The sequence below is a fragment of the Prionailurus viverrinus genome, chromosome C1, assembly GCF_022837055.1.
Source record: "Prionailurus viverrinus isolate Anna chromosome C1, UM_Priviv_1.0, whole genome shotgun sequence".
In the NCBI taxonomy this organism is placed as follows: Eukaryota; Metazoa; Chordata; class Mammalia; order Carnivora; family Felidae; genus Prionailurus; species Prionailurus viverrinus.
In genome coordinates, this window is record NC_062568.1 from 82,969,605 (window position 1) to 82,993,726 (window position 24,122).

At 34.0% G+C, this 24,122-nt stretch overlaps 1 protein-coding gene across 1 annotated transcript in view; it reads right to left on the reverse strand.

Moving 5' to 3' along the window:
* Nucleotides 1–573: 573 nt before the first annotated feature.
* The window catches only part of KYNU (kynureninase), a 111,709-nt gene continuing 88,160 nt past the window's right edge, over nucleotides 574–24,122 (reverse strand). Inside the window, exons 11-14 of the mRNA XM_047868803.1 lie at nucleotides 12,409–12,461; nucleotides 10,420–10,505; nucleotides 3,876–4,106; nucleotides 574–1,802 (exon numbers count right to left, since the gene is read on the reverse strand). Of these exons, the coding sequence (XP_047724759.1) occupies nucleotides 1,665–1,802; nucleotides 3,876–4,106; nucleotides 10,420–10,505; nucleotides 12,409–12,461 (508 nt within the window). The 3' untranslated portion in view covers nucleotides 574–1,664. The remainder of the gene's footprint in view (nucleotides 1,803–3,875; nucleotides 4,107–10,419; nucleotides 10,506–12,408; nucleotides 12,462–24,122) is intronic.

Sequence of the window (24,122 nt, forward strand, 5' to 3'; positions counted from 1 at the left end):
TTGCTAAAGCAGTTATGCAACCACTCAAATAAGTAAGATAATGTATAACTAGATTAGCACAATACATGGTACGTGGTGACTATTCAATAAATATCAATAGTTGCTGGCATTGGTGTCTGTCCTGCATCTTTTTATTTAACTCTAGCGGTTGTGTAAGTTATTTCAATTCAAATTTGTTCATCAGGGACAATGATTACATTGCAGTCACTCTTTCTTGCTGCCCGTGTATATAAATGTAGACTGTTTTGCCAATTCATGAGTAGTGGTTGCAGTATCAACAACTGAAAACCAGGGAAGTCCAACAGGGCTGAGTGTAACTGTAGTTTTCCTGGAGGAAAGAAAGGGCCATAGATTTGGGTTAGAGGTTGAGAGATGAAGCTCTCATTTGCTAATTCTAATTCTCAATTGCCAATATCTTGGGGTGATTTATTACACTGTTTCAGAGACAGAGTAACATTTTCTATGGGGAGTGGAGGGTTGACCTGGGTGGCTTAGTCCATTAAGTGTCCTGACTCTTGATTTTGGCTCAGGTCATGATCTCCTTGTTTGGGAGATCGATCCCCACATCAGGAGCTGAGCTGACAGTGTGGAGCCTGCTTGGGATTCTCTCCCTTGCTCTCTCTCTCTGCCCCTCCTCCACTCACACTCTCTATCTCTTTCTCTCAAAATAAATAAATAAACTCTTTAAAAAATAGCCTTCTATTAAGAGAGGTTCCCATTAAAACAAACAAACAAACAAACAAAACAGCAATAGTGATAACATTAAAAAAAGGGACAACCTTGAAAAATGAATTAGGATCCAAGAGTCAGTGGGCAAATAGGTTCAATGAGTTTCAACCAGAATTTGATGTGATGAGATAAAATGAATAATAAATAGCAGAGCACTAATGATTTATGAAACTTTTGCTTTTGGTATATATACCATTAAAAAATATCGTATCTAAGATGCTATCTATTCATTGTGAGAAGCGTGCTAAAGTCAAGGATGGTAACATGAAAGAATGGTCAGTAGCAATGTAAGAATCATTGACTGAAAATTGAAAAAATTCTTCTTTCACAGATGTTGAAATATGATAAAAGTTTGTATATTAGAATCAATAAAATAAGACATAAACACATATAAATACTGGTATCTGATATTAAACATATTTCTTAGTGTGGACTGTGGTCAAAATATTTGAAAGCTACTACCCTAAAAAATGTATTTTCTGTTCTTTAGATTAGAGTTGGATGGAATACTGCAAAATCATACATATATCAGACTGCGAAATTACAGTGACTATAATAACCTCTTTGGTAAATTAAAACTAAAGCAACATTTCTAAAATTGACACAAAAAATTGCACATATATTATGAAGTTGTCAGTCAAATTATAAATTAAATCAGCATAAAACATTCACTGACCATGAAATGTGACAGCTAGCTAAGACTGTATACATAATACTTGGACCAATGAAAACTTTGATCCACCACGCATGGAGAAATTGAACAGACATGTGGATACCTCAGAACCCCAGACATTCAGAGAAAATATATCAGATCTTTCTGTAAACTAAATGATTCATTGCCAGTTATGTGCAATTGGTTTTGAAAAAATTTCCAATTATTAAAATAAGAACAAAAATAATAAAATATAGTAGCTCTTAGTACTACTTAAGTTGTTCTAGAGAACACTGGTATTTTTGGTTTCTGCAGAGTCAAGTGCAGAAGCAAGTAGATTGATAAACTTATAAACATCATGAAAAGAGTTGTAGAGAGGAACTGGAGCCACTCGGATGCCATCTGGATCCCGTTTGTCACACTGTGGTGGAGAAAATAAAGCCACAGGAATGTTAGCACTTATCACATAATGAAAATCTACATTCAAGATAAAACTGCATAAAGCAATCATGCCGATTTCCCTAAAACTTAATATATAAGCCTTTTGTTAATTTTAGTAAAATACAATGTTTCTGTGTTACTTGAACTCTCCTCTTAATAATAGTTAAAATATGAGTGAAAATCATGAGGATCCCACTAAAGTGCATTCCTTCAGCATTCATCCTCTTGAAGCATCCAGTAAGTCATGTATGCAATTTATCTGTGGGGAGACTCTAAGAGCCTGGAACCCTTGAGCACATTTAAATGAATGAGAACTTTAGGGGCACTTGGGTGGCACAGTCGGCTAAGTGTCCTACTCTTGATCTTGGCTTGGGTCACGATCTCACGGTTCGTGAGTTCCAGCCTGGGCTCTGCGCAGGCTCTTAGGATTCTGTTTCTCCTCTCTGCCCTTTCCCCTTGTGCTCTCACTCTCTCTCAAAATAAATAAAAAACTTAAAAAATAAAAAAAAAATAAAAGAATAAATGAGAACCTTAAAAATAAAAGTAGATAAATAAAATGGGGTGCTAGGCGGCTCAGTCAGTTGAGCATCTGACTCTTGATTTTGGCTCAGGTCACGATCCTAGGGTTTTGGGATTGAGCCCTTCATTGTGCTCCCTGCTGAGCATGGACCCTGCTTAACATTCAATTCCCACCCCCCCTGCCTCCCTCCCCCACTTGTGCTCTCTCTCACTTTCTCTTTAAAATCAAAAATACATAAATAAAAATGAAAAAAAGAAATGAATGATAACCTCTTTGACACCTAGAGAGTTTTAGTCAATTATTTTTACATAATCCTCTAATCCTTAATCTCACAGGTAAAGAATTGGCTGTATCCCTGAAATGTCATGAAATGGACCCAGATAATTTGGTCTAGCCTGAAGATCACTATTATTAATCTTTAAGAAACCCTCACTATGGGTTAGACAATACAATAAATTGTTTATTTGTGCTGGACTATTTAATTCCCATAACAAATTTTGGAGACAAGTAATTTGCACCCAAAATCCAGATGAGAAAACTCAAGCCAGTAGATGTGAGCAAACTTTCCAGGAGCACACAGCTTACAAATGGTAGAAAATGACTTGGAACACTAACATATGGATTTGTGCCTCTGGAATCTGAGATAACCTCTCCTCAAGAGTTTGTGGACCAGGACACCTGGGTTTCTCAGTCAGTTGAGTGTCTGACTCTTGATTTCAGCTCAGGTCATGATCCCAGGGTCATGGTATCAAACCCTGCATCAGGCTAGGCTCCATGTTGAGCATGGAGCTTGCTTAAGATTCTCTCTCTCCCTCTGCCCCAACTCATGCTCTTTTTTTAAAGAGAGAGAGAGAGAGAGAGAGAGAGAGAGAGAGAGAGAGAGAATGACATGAGTGGAGCAATTCCTAAATTACATGGTTACTGGAAATAGATACACGACCACCATTTTTCCTGAAATCACCCTATTAACATTTATTTTCTTCAAGAGAATAGAATGACCACTTAGGTCCAAGCGTTTAAAAAAAATTATTTCATACAATGCTAACATCCCTGAGATGTGTTTACAGCTCTCTTCTTACTAAAATGACAGGTTTGAAAATGACTTGGCTCAATCAAACAACTAAATAAGACTGACTTTTTTCCTCCTCCTCCACCATATTATGTTCTGTAATTCTAGTTATTCAACGAACATATATTATTTGGGCTTTCACTACTAAAAACTAGGGAAAACATGTCCTAATTGATTATGATGAAACCATTTTTTTTTCCTGCTCAAACTGTAATAAAAAGAATGAATAAATTATGGAAGGCTGGTTCCTCATCCAAAATTTGTGGTTTCTTCCCTTTTATCCCTTTTATCAGAAATGACAGATCTCTATGCCCTTCAATTAACACAGTGACACATGCTTAGCTGACACATAATCTATCCTCTCAAACTGACTCATGAAATAACATGCAACAGTGAATTAACCAAAGAACCCCAACGTGCCACCCAGAGAGAAAACCTGGTAGCAAAGCAAGAGATATACTTACAACCACTCCTCGTTTTTCTAGTTCTTGGAATACATATTTTATTGGAATAGAAAAGGTTAGTGTTAGCTGGCAGCCACGATCCTCTATGCAGGATGGAGTAATTATGTTCACAAATGGTCTCTTGGTATCTGCTTTATCTTTGTTACAGTAATGCTTGATCATGTATTCCAGATAACCAGTTAGCAAAACAGATTTTCTCCTCAATGCTTTCATAGTCGCTTGCTTAAAGATCTACAGAATGAGAAACAATAAGATTAACAGTGTCTTGTTGATCTGCAAAGAAGCAAAAATTAACTGAAAAAAAAAAAAAAAGGAAATGCGACTTTTGACCTTTCCAAAAACATCCCGTTTTAGACTATCCTTTGTAAAAACATATCCTCTGTTAAATGCTTGGCCGTTAAAAGCCAAATGGAAAGGTTTCCGTGACAGAAAAACTGTATAAATGTCATTTAAACAATACTTGCTAAAGAAGAAGGAAAAGTAAGGTACTATAGTGTTCCTATACAGTTACTTTACATTAGCTCAGTATAATTAGTACAAGTAAAACTTACCTTAATAAATGCATTTAAAGATCATGAAAGTCAAACCTTTTCCCCAAAGCCATTTTACACAATCATAATCAAGAAGACTTTTTTTTTGATTCTGATACAAAGTATTTTGGTCCACACCAAAGTGTAAGAGTTAAACACTCATGTATATATGGAAGAAAGTGTTATCAACATTATTTATAATTGTTTTTACTAATTCCTAAATCTCCCCAGCATAACAGTAAGCAAACAAACAGTTAAATAATAAAGCTAAGTTTTGTCAGTCAGGGAAACAAACCATGAAACCATAGTTATTCAATGAACATATCTATTTGGGCTTTCACTACTAAAACTAGTGAAAACATGTCCCAATTGATTATGATGAAACCAATTTTTTTCTGTTAGATAATACATATGTTAGTACTGAGGCAGTTAGGTTTGCTTCCCTCTCTCTGTGTCTTTCTGTCTCTCTTTTCTTCCCTCTCTCTTCCTTTTTATCTTTCCTTCTTTCATCATTTTTTCCCCTGCTAAACTCTAGCACTGGTGTGAAAATACTGCCATTTGCTGCCTGAAGTTTCTTATATTAAGATGAGTGACAAGTGCACACAATAACTGGTATTGGAACATTAGAGGTCAGAACAGACACGCTTTTCTAGCTTATCTCTTAAGGTCAAGTAGAGTTTAAAAATATATCCTACATATAAGAACTGAATGAACTGCAAACAGAGCGTGATGCACTGGCATGTCACTTAATATCCCTTTTCTGTATCATGTTATGCCACAGAGCTAAGATAGGGTCACTCAGTGACATCTAGACTTTATGAAGCTTGTGAAAATAGTTATTTTGGTATATACATGTGGCATGTGTGAGCAGGCATTCTAATAGAACTCAAACCATTTGGGCAAATGACCTATATTGCATGAAAGGTATGGATTTGGCTGAAGGAGACCAAGGGAGTTGTATTGATGGTAACAGTACCCAAGGAAAAGAAGAGAAACAGGATAGAATGGTATCTGTCTCTCTGCAGCCAGATGTTGCAGACTATGGAAGAGAGTTTGCTACAAGTAGGGTTGGATGTCTGTTTCAGAAGACATTCTTCAGAAGACAGAAGCCTGTTTGGATCAAGAGGGCCTGGGTCTAGAACCAAATCTCGTAAAGGGCAGGAGAAGGGACAGGCAAGGCACCATCCACATGTGGTTTGGTTGCTAGGATAGGAATAAAAGAATAGGAGAGGAATTTTTCCAATCTTCTCTTTGGACATTAATAGTAATTCAAGGTAAATTTCATTTATAAATAATTCTGAAAAACTTTCTGGTTCTACTATAAGCCCCATAAGAGACAGGTAAGAGCAATGTGCAAAGTACTACCTTTAATGATATTTCATTTGTGTTTATAGGTTAGTAAGACTTGGGGGAATATTATTTAACTTTATTGTTTTTCTTTTTTAAGGAGATTTTGTTCTTGCAGATTTCTCTGATAACTAGAAACTAAAGTTAAATTTTTTTATGATGGTTTCAATTTTGACATACTGTTACTCTTTGATAATGAAATAACTTTAAAATATGAAACCATTTTCCATCATTAAACCACAGTAAGGGCAGCTGCATGGTTAGGCACTCTTAAAATCCTGTCAGAGGGTGTAAAGGTCTCTTTTGAGGCATCACATAAAAATATTAAGAGGGGATAATAGGAGTTAACTGGAGAATAGAATAAATATCTTCTTTTCTTTTTAGCTTTTCATTATTTCTATGCTTTCAGTATTGAGAAAGGACGATTTTTTTTTAATAAAAAAATGAAAACTGTAGGTTAAAAATATTCAGCTTATAACAATTCTTGGCAGAGTTTCAACTACTCGGGTTATTTTTCTTACTGAGCAAAAAGAATACAAAGCTAGATAAGTTAGATAAGTTTAAACAGGAAAAAGAAGTATAGCATGACATTTTCAATTGTTGCATTTTTTTCTCTTCAGTTCTTAAAATTGGCTGCCTAATAACTTTCTGAGGAAACACATAGTACATTTCTCCTTATTTGATTTGTATTTAAAATTTTTTTAATGTTTATTCATTTTTTGAGAGGGAGAGAGAGAGGGAGAGAGAGAGAGAACCTGTATGCACATGAGGGAGGGAGGGGCGGAGAGATGGGGAGACACAGAATCTGAAACAGGCTCTAGGCTCTGAGCTATCAGCACAGAGCCCAACGTGGGGCTCAAACTCATGAAATGTGAGATCATGACCTGAGCCAAAGTTGAACGCTTAAGTGATTGAGCCACCCACGTGCCCTACTTGATGTGTATTTTAATTGAACACTCTAATTTTGTATTTTGGAGATATTTACTTCATTATAAATTTATATACTGAAATGTTCTAAAAATTGTCTACTTATCATTGCATGCAAGTATGACCCTACAAAATAAAATAGATGTATTTTTAATTTCAAGCTAGCAATTGAAAAGATTGAGGAGACTTCTGAAATACTCTGGTCTAAACATCTTCATCTTAAAAATGAGACAAATGAACTCAAGAGTATATATATAGTAAAGAGAAAGTTGTCACCTGTCTAAGGTCATACTTGGTGCCTCAGTGAGGGATAGAGTGTATGCCTCCTGGTTCCTACCTTAGTTTCTATTGATCCACATATTTTTATATGTAAAATTTGTACCATATTTTACCATATGCATTTGTACCATATAAATATATAATACAAATGATTAAGAGCCACTAATATAAACAAAGGACAGTTTGAAATTGATTACAAGGTGCTATTTTTCATGTTATCAATCAACTGGAGGCACATGTCATTATAAACAAAACCATATTAATACTTGTAAAAAATCACTGTGTTGCAAAACTGAGATCATATCCATCCATGTACACCGATTCTTAAGTTTAGAATCTCTCCTCTAATTGGTATTTGACTATGCAGAATATTTTTTGAAAGAGAAGTAGCTACAACAAAGACAGGCACTGTGATTCATGCATATTTCTCTCATTGATTCAAACTTTTTCAATCACCTATCTCAATGCATTAACTTAAGCACAGTAGCAATATGATTGCCACACCGATGCTTACCCACTTGGCATCGAGGGAGTAGAACATTTTAACAGTTAAGTAAAGAATAAGAAGAATGACATGCATTGTTTTGTAATTTCAGAATTTTGCAATTTATGATGGGGAGGAAGAATTTCAACACTTTCTTCAACACAACTTTTGCTTACCTAATGATAATTTTGGTTAGAATGTAGGCTTAGCAGTGAATAGCTTAAGTACAGTATTTCTTTCTTTTTTCTTTTTTAGTTTTTATTTATTTATTTTGAGCAACAGAGAGAGCATGAGCAGGGGAGGGGCAGAGAGAGAGGGAGAGAAAAAATCCCAAGCAGGCTCCAGGCTGATAGTGCAGAGCCTGACACTGGGCTCCATCCCACCAACCTGAGATCATGACCTGAGCTGAAATCAAGAGTCAGATGCTTTAACCAACTGAGCCACCAAGCACCATTTACTTAAGATATTTCTAAGAGGCTCCAGAAAAATACTTAAGCGGTAAGAGAAGTACACATCCACTCTTGTGGCCTTTGGGATCCTTTTGTTATTTGTTTAGATGTTAAAGAAAAAAAAATCAATCAATCTTCAGATTCCAGCTGAAAATAAAAACCTTGTCTAGGTGGCTACAATACAGCGTAATACGTTGATAAATACTTCCAAGCTTTTTATCATTCAAGCCTAGCCTAGGGGACTAGTGGCAGGAAAATTGAGAATGTGACTTCTTTTTCATGGCAGAAGGGGTAAGTACTTGACACCACCCACTGCGAAAACATACCAAAGTTAGAGTGTCTAAAAGAAAATTTCCAGATCTGGCTGAGAACTCATTTGCAAAGGTAAGGAAAATCAGAGGACAAAACGTCAAGTACCAGTTCTTCCTAAGGTACACCTCGGTGCTTTTCCTATGGTAACTCACCTTCTCCCTGAGACAAACTTGCAAAGTGAGAAAAACTGTGTATCATTTTAAAACGTTTAACAGAAGTTTTCTCTGAATAGATATTATAAAAATAATTCAAATACCATTATCTGACTTGCTAAGCAGATTCTATCCCTCCTCACCCCCCAAAAATTTTTAAAAACTTTTTTTCCCACTGGCTGAAAAATCTTGTTACTGGGTCTATTTTCAGTTTAAAAAAAAAAAAAAAAATCTGCCAAAAAGTGAAAACAACACAAGCTCCATCTAGTGGCCACATTGAGTAGATGGTCTTTAAATTGAGATGAAGTGAAATGAGTTGATTACCACTATCAGTGAAGTTCTATTAAAAAAAAAGTGCTTTACATTGCCATCCAGTGGCCAAAGTGAGAAACTGCTATATGTGTTCGCAGAATCCTAAAATTTAGGTTTAGAGATTTTGGAAGTCTTTATCTAGTCATTCATCCTGGAACACTCCACAATAGAATTTCATAAAATATCAAAAACCAGATGATTTTAAAAGACTTTAAATTAAAAAAGTCAAATTCTGGGGCGCCTGGGTGGCGCAGTCGGTTAAGCGTCCGACTTCAGCCAGGTCACGATCTCGCGGTCCGGGAGTTCGAGCCCCGCGTCGGGCTCTGGGCTGATGGCTCAGAGCCTGGAGCCTGTTTCCGATTCTGTGTCTCCCTCTCTCTCTGCCCCTCCCCCGTTCATGCTCTGTCTCTCTCTGTCCCAAAAATAAATAAACGTTGAAAAAAAAAAATTAAAAAAAAAAAAAAGTCAAATTCTTTTTTGAATACCTATATATTTAAAATCTCTGTTAGAAAAAAAACACATTTAGCTAAAATATATTTTACTTTAATGTATGTATATAAGTATATTTACTTAATATGTGTATTGATGTTATTATTAATTATATAGGATATAATTATTTACAATATATATTTCCTTAAATAAATTTAGTCTCATTCTTTTTATTTAATTTTTTAAAATGTTTTATTTCTTTTTTAGAGAGAGAGACACAGAGCATAAGCAGGGGAGAGGCAGAGAGAGGGAGACACAGAATCCGTAGCAGGCTCCAGGCACTGAGCTGTCAGCCAGAGGCCGACATGGGGTTCAAAAGAACAAGGTGTGAGATCAGATGAGCCGAAGTCAGATGCTTAATCAACTGAACCACCCAGGTGTCCCAAGTTAGTCTCATTCTGAAATTAATTTTATCAAATAATTAAGCTATATTGATATGGATATGAATATAATATAGATATAAAAGGACAAGGTAGGTATCTATATATCTATATAAATCGATGGAAAGGTAGATATAAATATTGGAAACCAAATTGATTCTTTGGATATTATTATTTATGGTGAAACTAATGTTATTTTAACTAAAAACATTCATTTACTAAAAAATATATATTGAGCCACTAATAGTAGAGAGATTATACAAGAATATGATGGAATAGACACTCCAGTAAAAAAAAAGAAATCCATTTAACTTATGAGACAACCTTTCTCATTCTTTGGTTTACTCTGATTATTTGTATTTTTTTCCTTAAAGTATGTCTTCCTATAGTTCTATCATATGGCACTTGGTGAGTTCGTTGACTCACAGAACCAGAAGAAACAGAGTCTCCAGTAATCACAACAATATCTGGCACATAATACTTTCCTAATAAGTAAATCTTGAATGAGTGAAATAATCAAGAACTAAATATTGCATGCTTATTTTGTCACAGAGACACCAAGAGAAGATTAAGCAACTTCTTTAAGGTCACACAAATTCTAAGAGGAACTAAAAATATGTATCCCCAAATCAGTTCCAATTAACATTTATTAAGTGCCAACAACATTTATTATGTGCCAAGCACAGTGCTGGGGCTGGACACATAGATAAGAGATGTCAGTTAGCACAGAGTCATTGTCCTAAAGGAGAATACCAGCTTTTGACCATTGTTTATACATAATGAGCATTAATCTTGCTCTTTAGCAGAGAAGGTCCTACAACATGTCACAGTCAGGTAAAGAAAAAGGTAAAGATATGAGAAGGGTAAAGCATAGTTCACTTACCTCTAAACTAGCATGTAAGGAACAGACCAACAAAATGGGAGGATTTGAAATTCGAAATCCACTAACCCCAGGGATTAATTGCAGTTCTGAAAAATTAACATCATGTCATTTTTATAGAATGTACCTTGAAAAGTGTCCTTCATGGGTTTTTTATGACACTATAGTAGAGAGAAGAATAAGATTTAAAAACTTTTATTTCTAAGATTTCTGAGATATTTAAGAGAAACTCTGTGGACCTAGAATACTGGCATATTTCCCCTTCACTTGCAATGTCTCTCTCCCCTGCCCCACTTTCTTAGCAGCCTACAAAATACTAGAGCCCTTAGAGATATAAAAATGACCTCTTAAAGAAGATTTTCTGTACCTCATTCTCTGTCCTTCCACACTCCCAAGCCAGCATTCCTTAACCTGCCCCATGCTTTGCTTTTCTACTATGAAACCATATCAGTGAGAGAAAAAAAATCAAAATTTTAATAGTTTGTAATTGTAATGTCATCCAAAGGCAGGAATATAAATTAAATGACCTATGAAGGTGACTTCTAGCACTAGTATTATTAGGTCAAGTGGCTTCTCCTAGGGAAAAAATAATAATAATAAAAAGGCTTTAAAAAAATGATCTGCCTAAGTATGATACATTTAAAAGGTAATTTAATAGCAGGTATTATCCTAATTAGAATCAATTAGATTGAATAGTAGCAAGTTAAGTCCAATAGCGTTAAGACTGCTCGTTGGAGATCAAATTAAAGCTAAAACTGACTAAAAGAGCATTAGAATATTCTAGGTCTTTAGAGATGCATCTAATCCAGGGCTCAACAAGCTATGTACTGAGGACCAAATGTGGCCCTTGACTTGTTTTTGTAAATAAAGTTTCATTGGAACATATAGCCACATTCATTCATTTATGTATGTCTATGACTGCTTTAGCACTACAATGGCAGAACTGAACATTTGCCACAGAGACAGTATAGCCCCCAAAACTTAAAATGTCTCCTCTCTAGCCCTTCACAGAGAAACTTTCCCCACTCTCGATCTAGTCCAATTCTCCCATTTACAGATAAGAAAAGCCAACACAAAGAGTGTAGGCAACAGGCATAACAGAGCTAACTATTCCAGCAGCCAAGATAAAATGCAGGTTTCTTGATTTGACTGGAAGAGCCCATCTTGATCTTGTGCATCTTAGTTTTTGCAAATAGGAATATATTTAAAATAGTAACTCAGGTTAGTAGTAGTCTGAAGGATCAAGTTGAACTGAAGACTCTCAAAACACTTATGAAGCTTTCTGTATCCCACATGATTGAAGATGGGAGTCACTCAGGAAAAAGAAGCAGGGCAGTTTGGGAGAACCCTGCACGTGTTGAAATTTCATTTCTACCTGCTGGGGTTCAACTGCCATTGTTTCGTGTGTGGCAAAAGCCACAGAAGGAAGAAAAATTGGAAAAAGACATAAAGTGAACATTTATTAAATAGCACTGCTATGTGCTGCTTGGTTTACAGCTTTGAACTTGTCTTACCCTCAAACCAACCCCTGAATTGGATATTATTATTCACATTAGATATGCAAGAAGGAAAATAAAACAAAAAACAAAAAAATCCCGAGAAGTTATAATTTGTGCAGCATCACAAAATTATTAAGCAGCAAAGTAGAATTGACATCCAAGTCTCTCTGGGCCTGACTACAAGCCAAAAATTCTTTCCTGCCCTCACTTCCTGATGTTCTGGGTACTCAATATTGATGAGATATGAATCCTATACATTACAGCTCATTTCCACTTTCTTCCCTACAGAGGGATAGACTCGAAATGATGCTAAAATCTACAAACACTTAGTCTTACACTCTGGAAATGTCATTTCTTATTTTAAGAATTCTCAGTGGCATTTTCAAAGTGCACTCTCCATGAGGCATGTATATTACATGCCATACAAAGACAGATGAAAATTGAAATAAAGGTAAAATAAAATGACTTGTGAAGTGAAACTGAATACACTTACTGTTATCCATCTTAAATCTGGTGCTGAGTTCATGGCCAAACCATCCCACTAACCTAAAACATAAATAACAACATTAGATATTTTGGTCTACAAAAATAACTGCAATTAATATAGGAATCTGGGCCCTACATATGAAAGCCATTTGTGTTGTGATTCATCAAATACACAGGCATATATATGTTATATGATATCATAAGGCAATTAATATTTATAACCTTATCAAGAAAAGGATAAAATCAATTTATTCATATAACTGTATAATTTTTGTAAAGTTAAGCCATCTGAAAATCTATATTTAATGATATTTTATTTTTTAAAATAAAATGAACAAAAAATGTTGAGTTTTTAAAATTTTTTTAGATTTTGAAACAAAAGTAAAAGCTCAAAAAGAAAAAAACAATTAATACAATAATATATTTTTCACAACAAGCTCCCTAAAGAACAATGGTGTAAAAATAATCGATATAATTGTTGAAATTTTTTGAATAATTTCCTAAGGAAATTGACTGCTTTTTTTTAGTGAGATAAAGAAATTAGAAAAATCATATACATGCATTCGTGTGTGCATAGTAGAGGAAAATAATTATAAAATAATTTAAAGAAAAGTATACAATTTGGGAAATATGAATTCAATATTTCTGATAATCTGTTCTACCTAAATAAATTTTTAGTTTTTTTTTTTTAAGTTTATTTATTTTGAGACAGAGAGAAAAAGAGCAAGGTGCAAGCACATGCAAGTGATCAGGGGAGGGGTAGAGAGCGAGGGAGGGAGATAATCCCAAGCAGGCTCCTCACTGTCAATGCAGAGCCGGATGTAGAGATCAGTCTCATTAATGGTGAGATCATGACCTTAAGCCTAGATTGAGTCAGACACTTAACTGACTGAACCACAGGTGCCCCAATAAATATTTAGTTTTAATGCTGCCAAAATAAAAAATCCCATGGCATTTTGTTAGAACTGGGCAAAATATTTTTAAGTTTACAGAAAATATGTGAGTGAATATAGTAAATTTTGAAATATAAGACTACAATGTTTAATTGTTCCTATCAAGGAACAAATAAATAAGTCATGATGAATGAAGAAATGTTGTAAGTGAGGTGCAAAATAAACAAGATTCAGTTACAGCAAGCATAGAGGAAGCAGAGAGGAGAATAGGTGAAATAGAAGATAAAATGATGAAGCTGAGAAAGAGAGATAAGAAAATACTGGACCACAAGGGGAGAATTAGAGAACTAAGTGATTCAGTTAAATGTAATAATATCTGTATCATAGGAGTTCCAGAAGAATAAGAGAGAGAAAAGAGCAGAAGGTTTCCTTGAATAAATTATAGCTGAGAACATTCCTAATCTGGAGAAGGAAGCAGACATCCAAATCCAGGAGGCACAGAGAACTGCCTTCATATTCAGTAAGAATAGGTCTTCACCATGGCATAGCATAGTGAAACTGACAAAATACAAAGATTAAGAGAGAATTCTGAAAGCAGCTAGGGACAAACAAGCCTTAACCTACAAGGATAGATGCATAAGCGTAGTAGCAGACCTGTCTACTGAAACTTGGTAGGCCAGAAGGGAGTGGCAAGAAATAATCAATGTGCTGAATATAAAAGATGTACAACCAAGATTCCTTTAACCAGCAAGGGTGTCATTCAGAATAGTAAAAGATATAAGTTTTCCCAGACAAATGAAAACTGAAGGCGTTCATGGGCACTAAACCAGCCCTACAAGAGATCCTAAGGGGGACTCTGTGAGTAGAATGCTGCAAGGACTACAAAGGACCAGAGACATCACCACAAGCATGAAACCTAGAGATAACACAATGACACTAAATCCATATCTTTCAATAATAACTCTGAATGTAAATGGACTAAATGCTCCAATCCAAAGACATTCAGTATCAGAATGGGTAAAAAAAACATGATCCATCTATATGCAGTTTATAAGAGACTCATTTTAGACCTGAGGACACCTTCAGATTGAAAGTGAGGGGATGGAGAACCATCTATCATGCTACTGGAAATCAAAAGAAAGCTGGAGTAGCCATACTTATATCAGACAAACTAGATTTTAAACTAAAGTCTATAACAAGAGATGAAGAAGGGCATTATATCATAATTACAGGGTCTATCCATCAAGAAAAGCTAACAATTATAAATGTTTAGGCCCCCCAACTTGAAACACCCAAGTATATAAATCAAGTAATCACAAACATAAGCAAATCTTATTGATAAGAATACAGTAATTTCAAAAAGATGTTAGAATGGGAGAGAGCCAAAGCATAAGAGACTGTTAAAAACTGAGAACAAACTGAGGGTTGATGGGGGGTGGGAGGGAGGGGAGGGTGGGTGATGGGTATTGAGGAGGGCACATGTTGGGATGAGCACTGGGTGTTGTATGGAAACCAATTTGACAATAAGTTTCATATATTGAAAAAAAAGAATACAGTAATTTCAGGGATTTTAATACTTCACTTACAACAATGGACAGATCATCTAGGCAGAAAATCAGTGAAGAAACAATGGCCCTGAATGATACACTGGACCAGAAATGCTTGACAGATATATTCAGAACTTTTCATTCAAAAGCAGCAGAACACCCATTCTTCTCAAGTGCACATGGAACATTCTCCAAGATAGATCACACATTGAGTAAAAAAAAGCCCTCAATAAATATAAAAGAATTGAGATCATACCATGCATATTTTCAGATCACAACACTATGAAACTTGAAATCAACTACAAAAAAATTTGGAAAGCCTCCAAATGCATGGAGGTTAAAGAACATACTACTAAAGAATGAATGGGTCAACCAGGAAATTAAAGAAGAAATTGAAGAATATATGGAAGCAACAGAAAATGAAAACATGACAGTCCAAACCCTTTGGGATGCAGCAAAGGCAGTCTGAATAGGAAAAGACACTGTAATCCAGGCCTACCTCAAGAAACAAGAAAAATCCCAAAAACAAAACCTAACCACACACCTAAAGGAACTAGAAGCAGAACAGCAAAGAAAGCCCAAAGTCAGCAGAAGAAGAGATATAATAAAGATTAGAGCAGAAATAAATAATATAGAATCTAAAAAAAATAGCAGGACAGATCAATGAATCTAAGAGCTGTTTTTTTTGAAAAAATAAACAAAATTGATAAACGCCTAGCCAGATTTCTCAAAAAGAAAAGAGACAGAGCCCAAATAGATAAAATCACCAATGAAAGAGGAGAGATCACAACCAACACCACAGAAATACAAAAAAATTTAAAAATACTATGAAAAATTATATGCCAACAAACTGGACAATCTGGAAGAAATAGACAAATTCCTAGACACCCACACACTACCAAATCTCAAATGGAGAGACATAGAAATTTTGAACAGACCCATAACCAGTGAAGAAATTGAATCAATTATCAAAAATTTCCCAACAAATAAGAGTCCTGGACCAGATGGCTTCCCAGGGGAATTCTACCAGACATTTAAAGTAGAGTTAATACCTATCCTTCTCAAGCGGTTTCAAAAAATAGAAATGGAAGGACAACTTCCAGACTCATTCTATGAAGCCAGCATTACTTTGGTTCCCAAACCAGACAGAGATCCCACTAAAAAGGAGAATTATAGGCCAATATCCCCGATGAACATGGATGCAAAAATTCCCAACAAGATACTAGCATAAGGCAATCCACTGTATATTAAAAGAATTATTCACCATGATCAAGTGGGATTCATTCCTGGGCTGCAGGGCTGGTCAATATTTGCGAATCAATCAGTGCAATGCATCATATTACTAGGAGAAAGGATAAGAGCCATATGATTCTGTTAATAGATGCAAAAAAAAGCATTGGGCAAAATACAGCATCTCTTCTTAATTAAACCCTCAAGAAAGTCAGGATAGAAGGAACATGCTTAAACATCATAAGAGCAATATATGAAAAGCCCACAACTAATATCATCCTCAGTGGGGAAAAACTGAGAGCTTGCCGCCTGAGATCAGGAACACGACAGGGATGTCCACTCTCACCACTGTTGTTTAACATATTGCTGGAAGTCCTAGCCTCAGCAATCAGACAACAAATGAAATAAAAGAATCCAAATTGGCAAAGAAGTCAAACTTTACTTTTCACAGATGACATGATGCTCTAAATGGAAAACCTGAAAGACTCCACCAAAAAGCTGCTAGAACTGACACATGAATTCAGCAAAGTTGCTGGATAAAAAAATCAATGTACGGAAATCGTTTGTAGTTCTATACACCAATAATGAAGCAACAGAAAGAGAAATCAAGAAATCGATCCCATTTACAATTGCACCAAGAACCATAAAATACCTAGGAATAAATCTAACCAAAGATGTAAAAGATCTGTATGCTGAAAACTATAGAAAACTCATGAAAGAAATTGAAGAAGGCACAAAGAAATAGAAAAATATTCCACGTTCATGGATGGGAAGAACTAACATTGTTAAAATGTCAATACTACCCAAAGCAATCTGCACATTCAATGCAATCCCAATCAAAATTGCACCGGCATTCTTCTCAGAACTAGAACAAACAATCCTAAAATTTGAATGGAACCACAAAAGACCCAATGTTTATAGCAGCACTTTCAACAATAGCCCAATTATAGAAAGGGCCCAAATGTCCATCAACTGATGAATAGGTAAAGAAGATGTGGTTTATATATACAATGGAATGTTACCTGGCAATGAGAAAAAAATGAAGTCTGGCCATTTGCAACAATGTGGATGGAACTGGAGGGCATTATCCTAAGTGAAATAAGTCAGTCAAAGACAGATGTCATATGTTGTCACTCATATGTGGAATTTGAGAAACTTAACAGAAGACCATGGGGGAAGGAAGGGGAAAGAATAAGTTCAAACAGAGAGGAAGGCAAACCATCAAAGACTCTTAAATAAGAGAAAAAACTAAGGGTTGATTGGCAGCAGGGAGAGAGGAGAAAATAGGTGATGGGCATTGAGTAGGGCACTTGTTGGCATGAGCACTGGGTGTCATATGTAAGCAATGAATCATGGGAATCTACTCCCTAAGCCAAGAGCACACTGTATATACTGTATGTTAGCTAACTTAATAATAAATTATATTTATAAATAAATAAATAGATATAAAATAAAAGAAGATAATTGTCACATTTCAAAAAAATGCAAGGATGAATAAAAGATATCCACATTTTTATAGTTTTCAAAAGAAAAATTTCTTTTTGACTTTAAAAACAAAAGAAAATATAGAAGGAAATATCAGTACGTTTATAAACACTTAAAATTCTATACTGAAATGACAAATAAAATTAAAAGGCAAACCAATGATGTGGAAAAGGCTGCTACTTGCCATGTATGAGTTTTCATCAAGTTTTTTGTTTTTGTTTTTGTTTTTTTGGCAGAAAAGGGCAATGCGCCCAAAGCTACCCAACCATAGAGCATGAACAGGGCATTATAAAAGCAGAAATGCAAATGTACCACAAATTCAGGGGGAAAAAACCCTTAATCTCTGTAATAATTTTTAAAATGTGAAATAACATTAAGATGAGACCATAGGAGGGATGCTTGGGTGGTTCAGTTGGTTAAGCATCTGACTTAGGCTCAGGTCATGATCTCCCTGTTCATGAGTTCAAGCCCTACATCGGGCTCTGTGCTGACTGACAGCTTGGAGCCTGGAGCCTGAAGCCTGCTTCAGATTCTGTCTCCCTTTCTCTCTGCCCCCTCCCCTGCTCATCCTCATGCTCTCTCTCTGTCTCTGTCCCTCTCTCTCAAAAGTAAATAAACATTAATAATTTTTTTTTAAATTCTACATATATTCTACAAACTCCATATACCAAACTGGCAAGTCAGTCAAAAAGTATGAATCCTATTTTCACCAAGGATTCAAAGAAAAAGAAATTAGTAGTTTGTCTAATCATGAGAATAGTAAGTAATAAAACCTTCATAGAGTACAGTTTGAGAATATATGAGACAAATATGTAGAATTTCCTGTCCCAGGACTTTTGTTCTTTCCAATCCATTAAAAGTACTATTTAGATCATACTACTTGAAGTATGCTAAAATTTATGCGCTCGTACAATGAGTACAATACTATTTACAGGGTCAAAACACCTATCTCAGAATAGAGAGTTAATAACATGAATTATACTACTTTCATACAATGGAATACTATTGAATCCATTATAAAGATCTTATTTAAAAGAATATGTATGCAAAAAGAATAAAGTGGAGATCACAATATTTAGAATATTACTCCAATTTTAGAATAATCATATATTAAAAACAACAACAATAAAAAAATATAACGTATGCATTCATTTGTAATTCTGGTCAAAATTTTAAATTTTTTAATTTCTGATTTATTTGTACTTCTGTTTTCCAGAATTTTCTAAAGAGCATGTATCGTTATTGCATCAGAGAAAAACTATAATTATCATTTTAATCCATATTCATTAGTTCAAAATTTTTTAATTTTAAAAATTATGTATATACATAATCTTGTATATACATACATATATTTTTCTATGTATATATAACATATACTTATGTAGAATTAGTCACCAAAATTAATTATGTAAGATAACTAATGCTTTTATCCTACCACTTAAAAATATCATATGGCTTCCCTTTAGTTGAAGGGAAAAATTCACAGTCTATTAGCCCAAGCATAACTTTCAAACCTTATATATAATATTTCTTTTCTCATTTCAAATAATTCATTCTCAAAACCTATCAAACACCTCTCCCCACCTCACCCGAACACCACAGGTTTTCTTCCTGAAATGCTTACATGGGTAGAAGCTGTGTAGGAGCAATGGAAGAAAAGAATCAGGGCAGAGCAGTGAAAGCCGAAGTGATATAGTACCTGAGGAAACTCCAGTAAAAACCTATTTTCTGAAGTGGAGGCAAGGTTTTCTTATTTTAATTTCAAAAGCTACATCCTTCGTAAAACCATAGGTAAAGTACAGGGGTGAGCAGGATTATTTTCAGAATAGCTGCTATACTAAAAAAGAAAAGAAGAGAGAGCATTTATATACAAAGAAACAAGAGGAGCTCTAATAGTTGGAAGTAGTCAGAGAAGAAGATACCTGAAAGGCTACCCTGTCGCCTGACCTAACCTCCGGTTTAGTCATCTCCCCAGATTGCTGACCCAGGAAAATTCAACTCATTCACTGATGAGCAGTGTGAAAAGGAACTGGATATTGCACTGTCACAAAGATTTTACATGAAAAATGTAAAAGGAGAAAAATCTACCCACAGATATAAAACATGCACCAGGAAAAGGTTGCCAGAAAGCTGATGAAAATGTAAAGCAAGTGAGTAAATTAATAAAACAATAGAAACCGAATGAGGAAATTTTCCATATGATGGAAAACTACCAAGTAGAAATGCAGGAATAGGATTGATATAGCTTGACAATAGGAGGGATAGCTTGCAGAAATCAAGAAAAATTCAAAAAAAAAAAAACATGTAAAAGAAATTTTGAAAAAAAAAGGAAAGAATGCAAGGAAGTTAGGAAACTAAGGAAAAGACAGCAAGTGTCAGAGGAAAGCTGTGAGAGAAAATGAACAAAACAAAAAAGAAAATAAGAAAAATTTGAAATAGCCAAGAAAGAAAATAATAAATGTAATTAGCAAATGATCTCTATCATAACCAAAGTAAATTTCTGAAGACAAAAAGCAATAAAAAAAAGAAAAAACTTTTTAAAAAGTTATAATTCAAGACAACTATATTAAATTAAAAAATGCATTGAATCAACCATACTGAAAAAATGCAACATTGAATTGGGGAGAATTATTCAAGATTGGTCAATTTTATTTAAACTTTATTAGTTACTGAATTTTGGGGGTGAAGAAAAATACTGAGATTTCAGGCAAAAATGGTAAGACAGAATAAAGGAAAAAAATATTAGATTTGTTTCAAATTCATCAAATGCCACACTTCAATGAAGAAAATAACGTAGAAATATCTATATAACATCCTCCAAATAGAAAGAAAATGTAATGCATGAATATTATGTGTGGATAAGCCAAATTGTATAAAGATTACTGACGTTGATTAAGCAAGAGATCAGCTGATATTTTCCCCGTGAATTCTTCATGAAAATCTACCTGAAGGTGAATTTAGTCAGCCAAGAGATGCCTGAGGGCATTATGACAAAAAGATATGTGGTGGTTATTGAGTGTATTTAATTATAGGACTAAGATTAAACAAATGTGGGGATGAAGGTGACAGAACATAATGAAAGAGAATGCTATATGACAATGTGAAAATGGACAACTGGCAAAATGAGGGAAAATAAATTTCACTGATCATCCATATTTAAACTTGATAAATGAAGTAATAGAAGTATAATTAGATCTAAGAACACACATTAAACACCAAGAAAGTCAAAATTGACTAAGTCATGGGGTGATGAGTGTTTGGGCGGAAGGAAAAGGACATCTGCTAAATCTTTCATTGTTCATGGAAGAGAACTAATAGAAGAAAACAAGAAAGATTAGAATTTTAAATTAAAATCTGAAATATCAGAAGTATTAGCTGAAAAATAATGAACCAAAAAGGAAAACATATATCATGCTGAAAGACTAAAAAGATCTAGAAACAGGGGTGCTTGGATGGCTCAGTTGGTTAAGCATCTGACTCTTGATTTCAGCTTAGGTCAATTTCATGGTTTATGAGTTCATGCCCAGCATGGGTCTCTGTGCTAACAGCATGGTGCATGCTTGGGATTCTCTCTCTCCCTCTCTCTTCGCCCCTCTTCACCTCTACTCTCTCTCTCTTTAAATAAATAAACATTAAAAAAATCTAGAAACAGAAAATATGACATTAAGTGGCATTGAATTAAGACTAGACATAGCCATCAAGGCAATGAAAGTCAATGGGTTTGATTTAAGTACTGAAAGACAACGTTATCAGATTGTATCATACAAAGATTGTACCATAAATCAAAGAGAATCAATTAAAATGAGTGATTCAGAAAAAAATAGACTAAAAGGATGAGCACAGGTATAAATAGAAAATGCACAAATGAAGCAAGGGTGGATGCAATCTTTATATTAGACAAGATGAAATTCAGACCAAAAGAGTTAAATGTTTTGGAAAAGGACATTTTATAATGCTTATGAATTAAAATATTCACAATAAAGACAAAACAGTTATGAATTTCTAGACATCACACAACAGGACAGCAACATTACAGAAATAGAAATATCTTGTGGTTTCAGTAACGTTTTATTGACCTCTTTGAGTCTATGACAGACCAAGTAAACAAACTATCAATGAAGAGGTAAATCTTATCTATAAATGTTTAATGCTTTGCTCTGAAATAAAGATTATAGCTTTCTAAGAAGTGCTTATAAAATATTGACTAAAATTAACTACGAAAAATGTAATATTTCCAAAGTGGTTATATTGCTGACTATATCTTCTGGTTACAATCCAATAAAAATAGCAATTAATAAGAAATTCAAAAAACCAGAAGACTCAATTACTTGGGAAATTAAAATAAAATTTATCTCAAGTTATTTTTATGATCAAATTGAAATGGTAGAATTTCTTTAAAAAATAATGAAAACACTATAGATCAATATCTTTTGGATATTGATAGAATAATGCATAGAGAAAAATTCATAGCTTCAAATTCAGATCAATAGAAACATTTTTAAATGAAGCAAATAAGTCAATAATAATACTAAAAAAATCATAGAGAACAAGAAAATAAACTGAAATAAAGCTGTAATGTAAAATTAATAAAGATAAAATATGGAATTAATGGTTAGAAAACATAAGTTACAATGATACATAAATAAAAAATCAATTTTGGTGAGGGTGCGAGACATCAATGAACTGAGTAAACACAAGACAAGTGTAGCTATAAAAACATTATGGGAAAGAATAATCACAAAGTGGGAAAAGTAAGTGCATCATAAGAGACAGATTGCTAAAATTAGTTTTAAAACCTATATTAAAATGGATAATTTTCCAAGACAATTTATTTATCCAAAGTAATTCCAGAAAAGAAAAAATATCTAAATCTACAGATTTTAATAGAAGAAATAAAGAAACATCTCAAACACCTAAAATTCCTAAGAGAAAGTGATCTCATGAGGAAATTCTGCCACACTACTCAGAGTAGATAATTCTAAGATTATTTAAACTACTCAGAAGCATAAAAACCAAAATTAATACCAGGAAAGAAAGAAAGAAAGAAAGAAAGAAAGAAAGAAAGAAAGAAAGAAAAGAAAGGAAAGAAAGAAAGGAAAGAAAGAAAGAAAGAAAGAAAGAAGATGGAAGGAAGGATGGATGGAAGGAAGGAAGGAAGGAAGGAAGGAAGGAAGGAAGGGAGTATGAAAGAGATTTCCACTTTTGGGGGGGAACAAATATAACATTAATATCAAACCAGATTAGAACTGCACACATAAAAGCGGAAGCCAATCTGACTTAAGAATATTTAATACTAAAATCATAAAGATTCAAATAGCACATTAAAATAATAGTGTGTTATGAACAGTAGAGTTTATTTAAGGAATGCAAAAATGGCTTCATATTAGCAAATTTAATAATATGCAATTTATTATAGTAATAAAGCTAAAAAGACAATCATTGGACCATCTCTATAGACCCTGTAGAGATATTTGCAACCTTCTGCAACTATAGTTAATTGAAAGAAAATCTAAAGAAACAAAATAGTAACAAGAAGATACGTATTACAATGTTTACAATACGTATTAGAATATCTTTGTAATACTAAAAGTCAAACTTGCATTTAATGGAGAACACTAAACATGCTTTCAACTAACACTAAGATTTTTCAGTTATAAAAATTGGAAAAGAGAAAGTAAATTATCACTACTTTCAAACTCTACGATTTTGTATCTGGTATGGACAAAAAACCTTATTTAATATGGAAGTCTGGCAAAAAGTTAATATGAAAAATAAATATGTAAAAAATGGAATTACAACACATAAATCTATTACCAAGAAATGTTCTAGACCTACATAAAGAAAAATTTAAAACTCTCCTGAACCTGAACAATAAAAATATTTGAATAATATTGAACATGAAGAAAAAAATTAATTCTCCTCAAATTAATGTTCAAATTTAGTATGATCCCAGCAAAAAATATGAAGGATTTATTTTCATTTTTATTTTTTTGTTTTAGAGAAAGAGAGTGCGAGCGCGGCAGAGAGAGAAAGAAATTTAAACAGGCTCCAAGCTCAGTACAGAGCTCCATGCAGGGCTCAATGCCATGACCTTGGGGTCATGACCTAAGCCAAAACCAAGAGTCAGAGGTGACTCAGGCACCCTGAAGATTTTTTTGTTAATTGGGTATATGCCAAGATGGTTCTAATGCTATATAGAAAAATAAATCATACTAAAAAAAAGAGCAATGAAGTATTTCTACTTCATTGAAATATAGAATATTCTGTATTTCTAGAAATATAGAATATTTCTACAAAATATTACTATATCACAAAATTTCAGAATAAAAAAATGTGGTACTGTGTTAACAAGTCAATTAATATAAATTTGCTATATTTATAATGCTAAAGAAAAAGTCATAACATCATCTCCACAGACTAATGAATCATAAGAGAAAGTTCTATCAAACAACAATCTATTTAAAAATATTTATTTGTAACTCATGTCACAAGAGATTAGTTAATCCTCCTAGTATAAAAATATCTAGAGATCAATAATATAAAAATGACCCCCCCAAAATGACCAA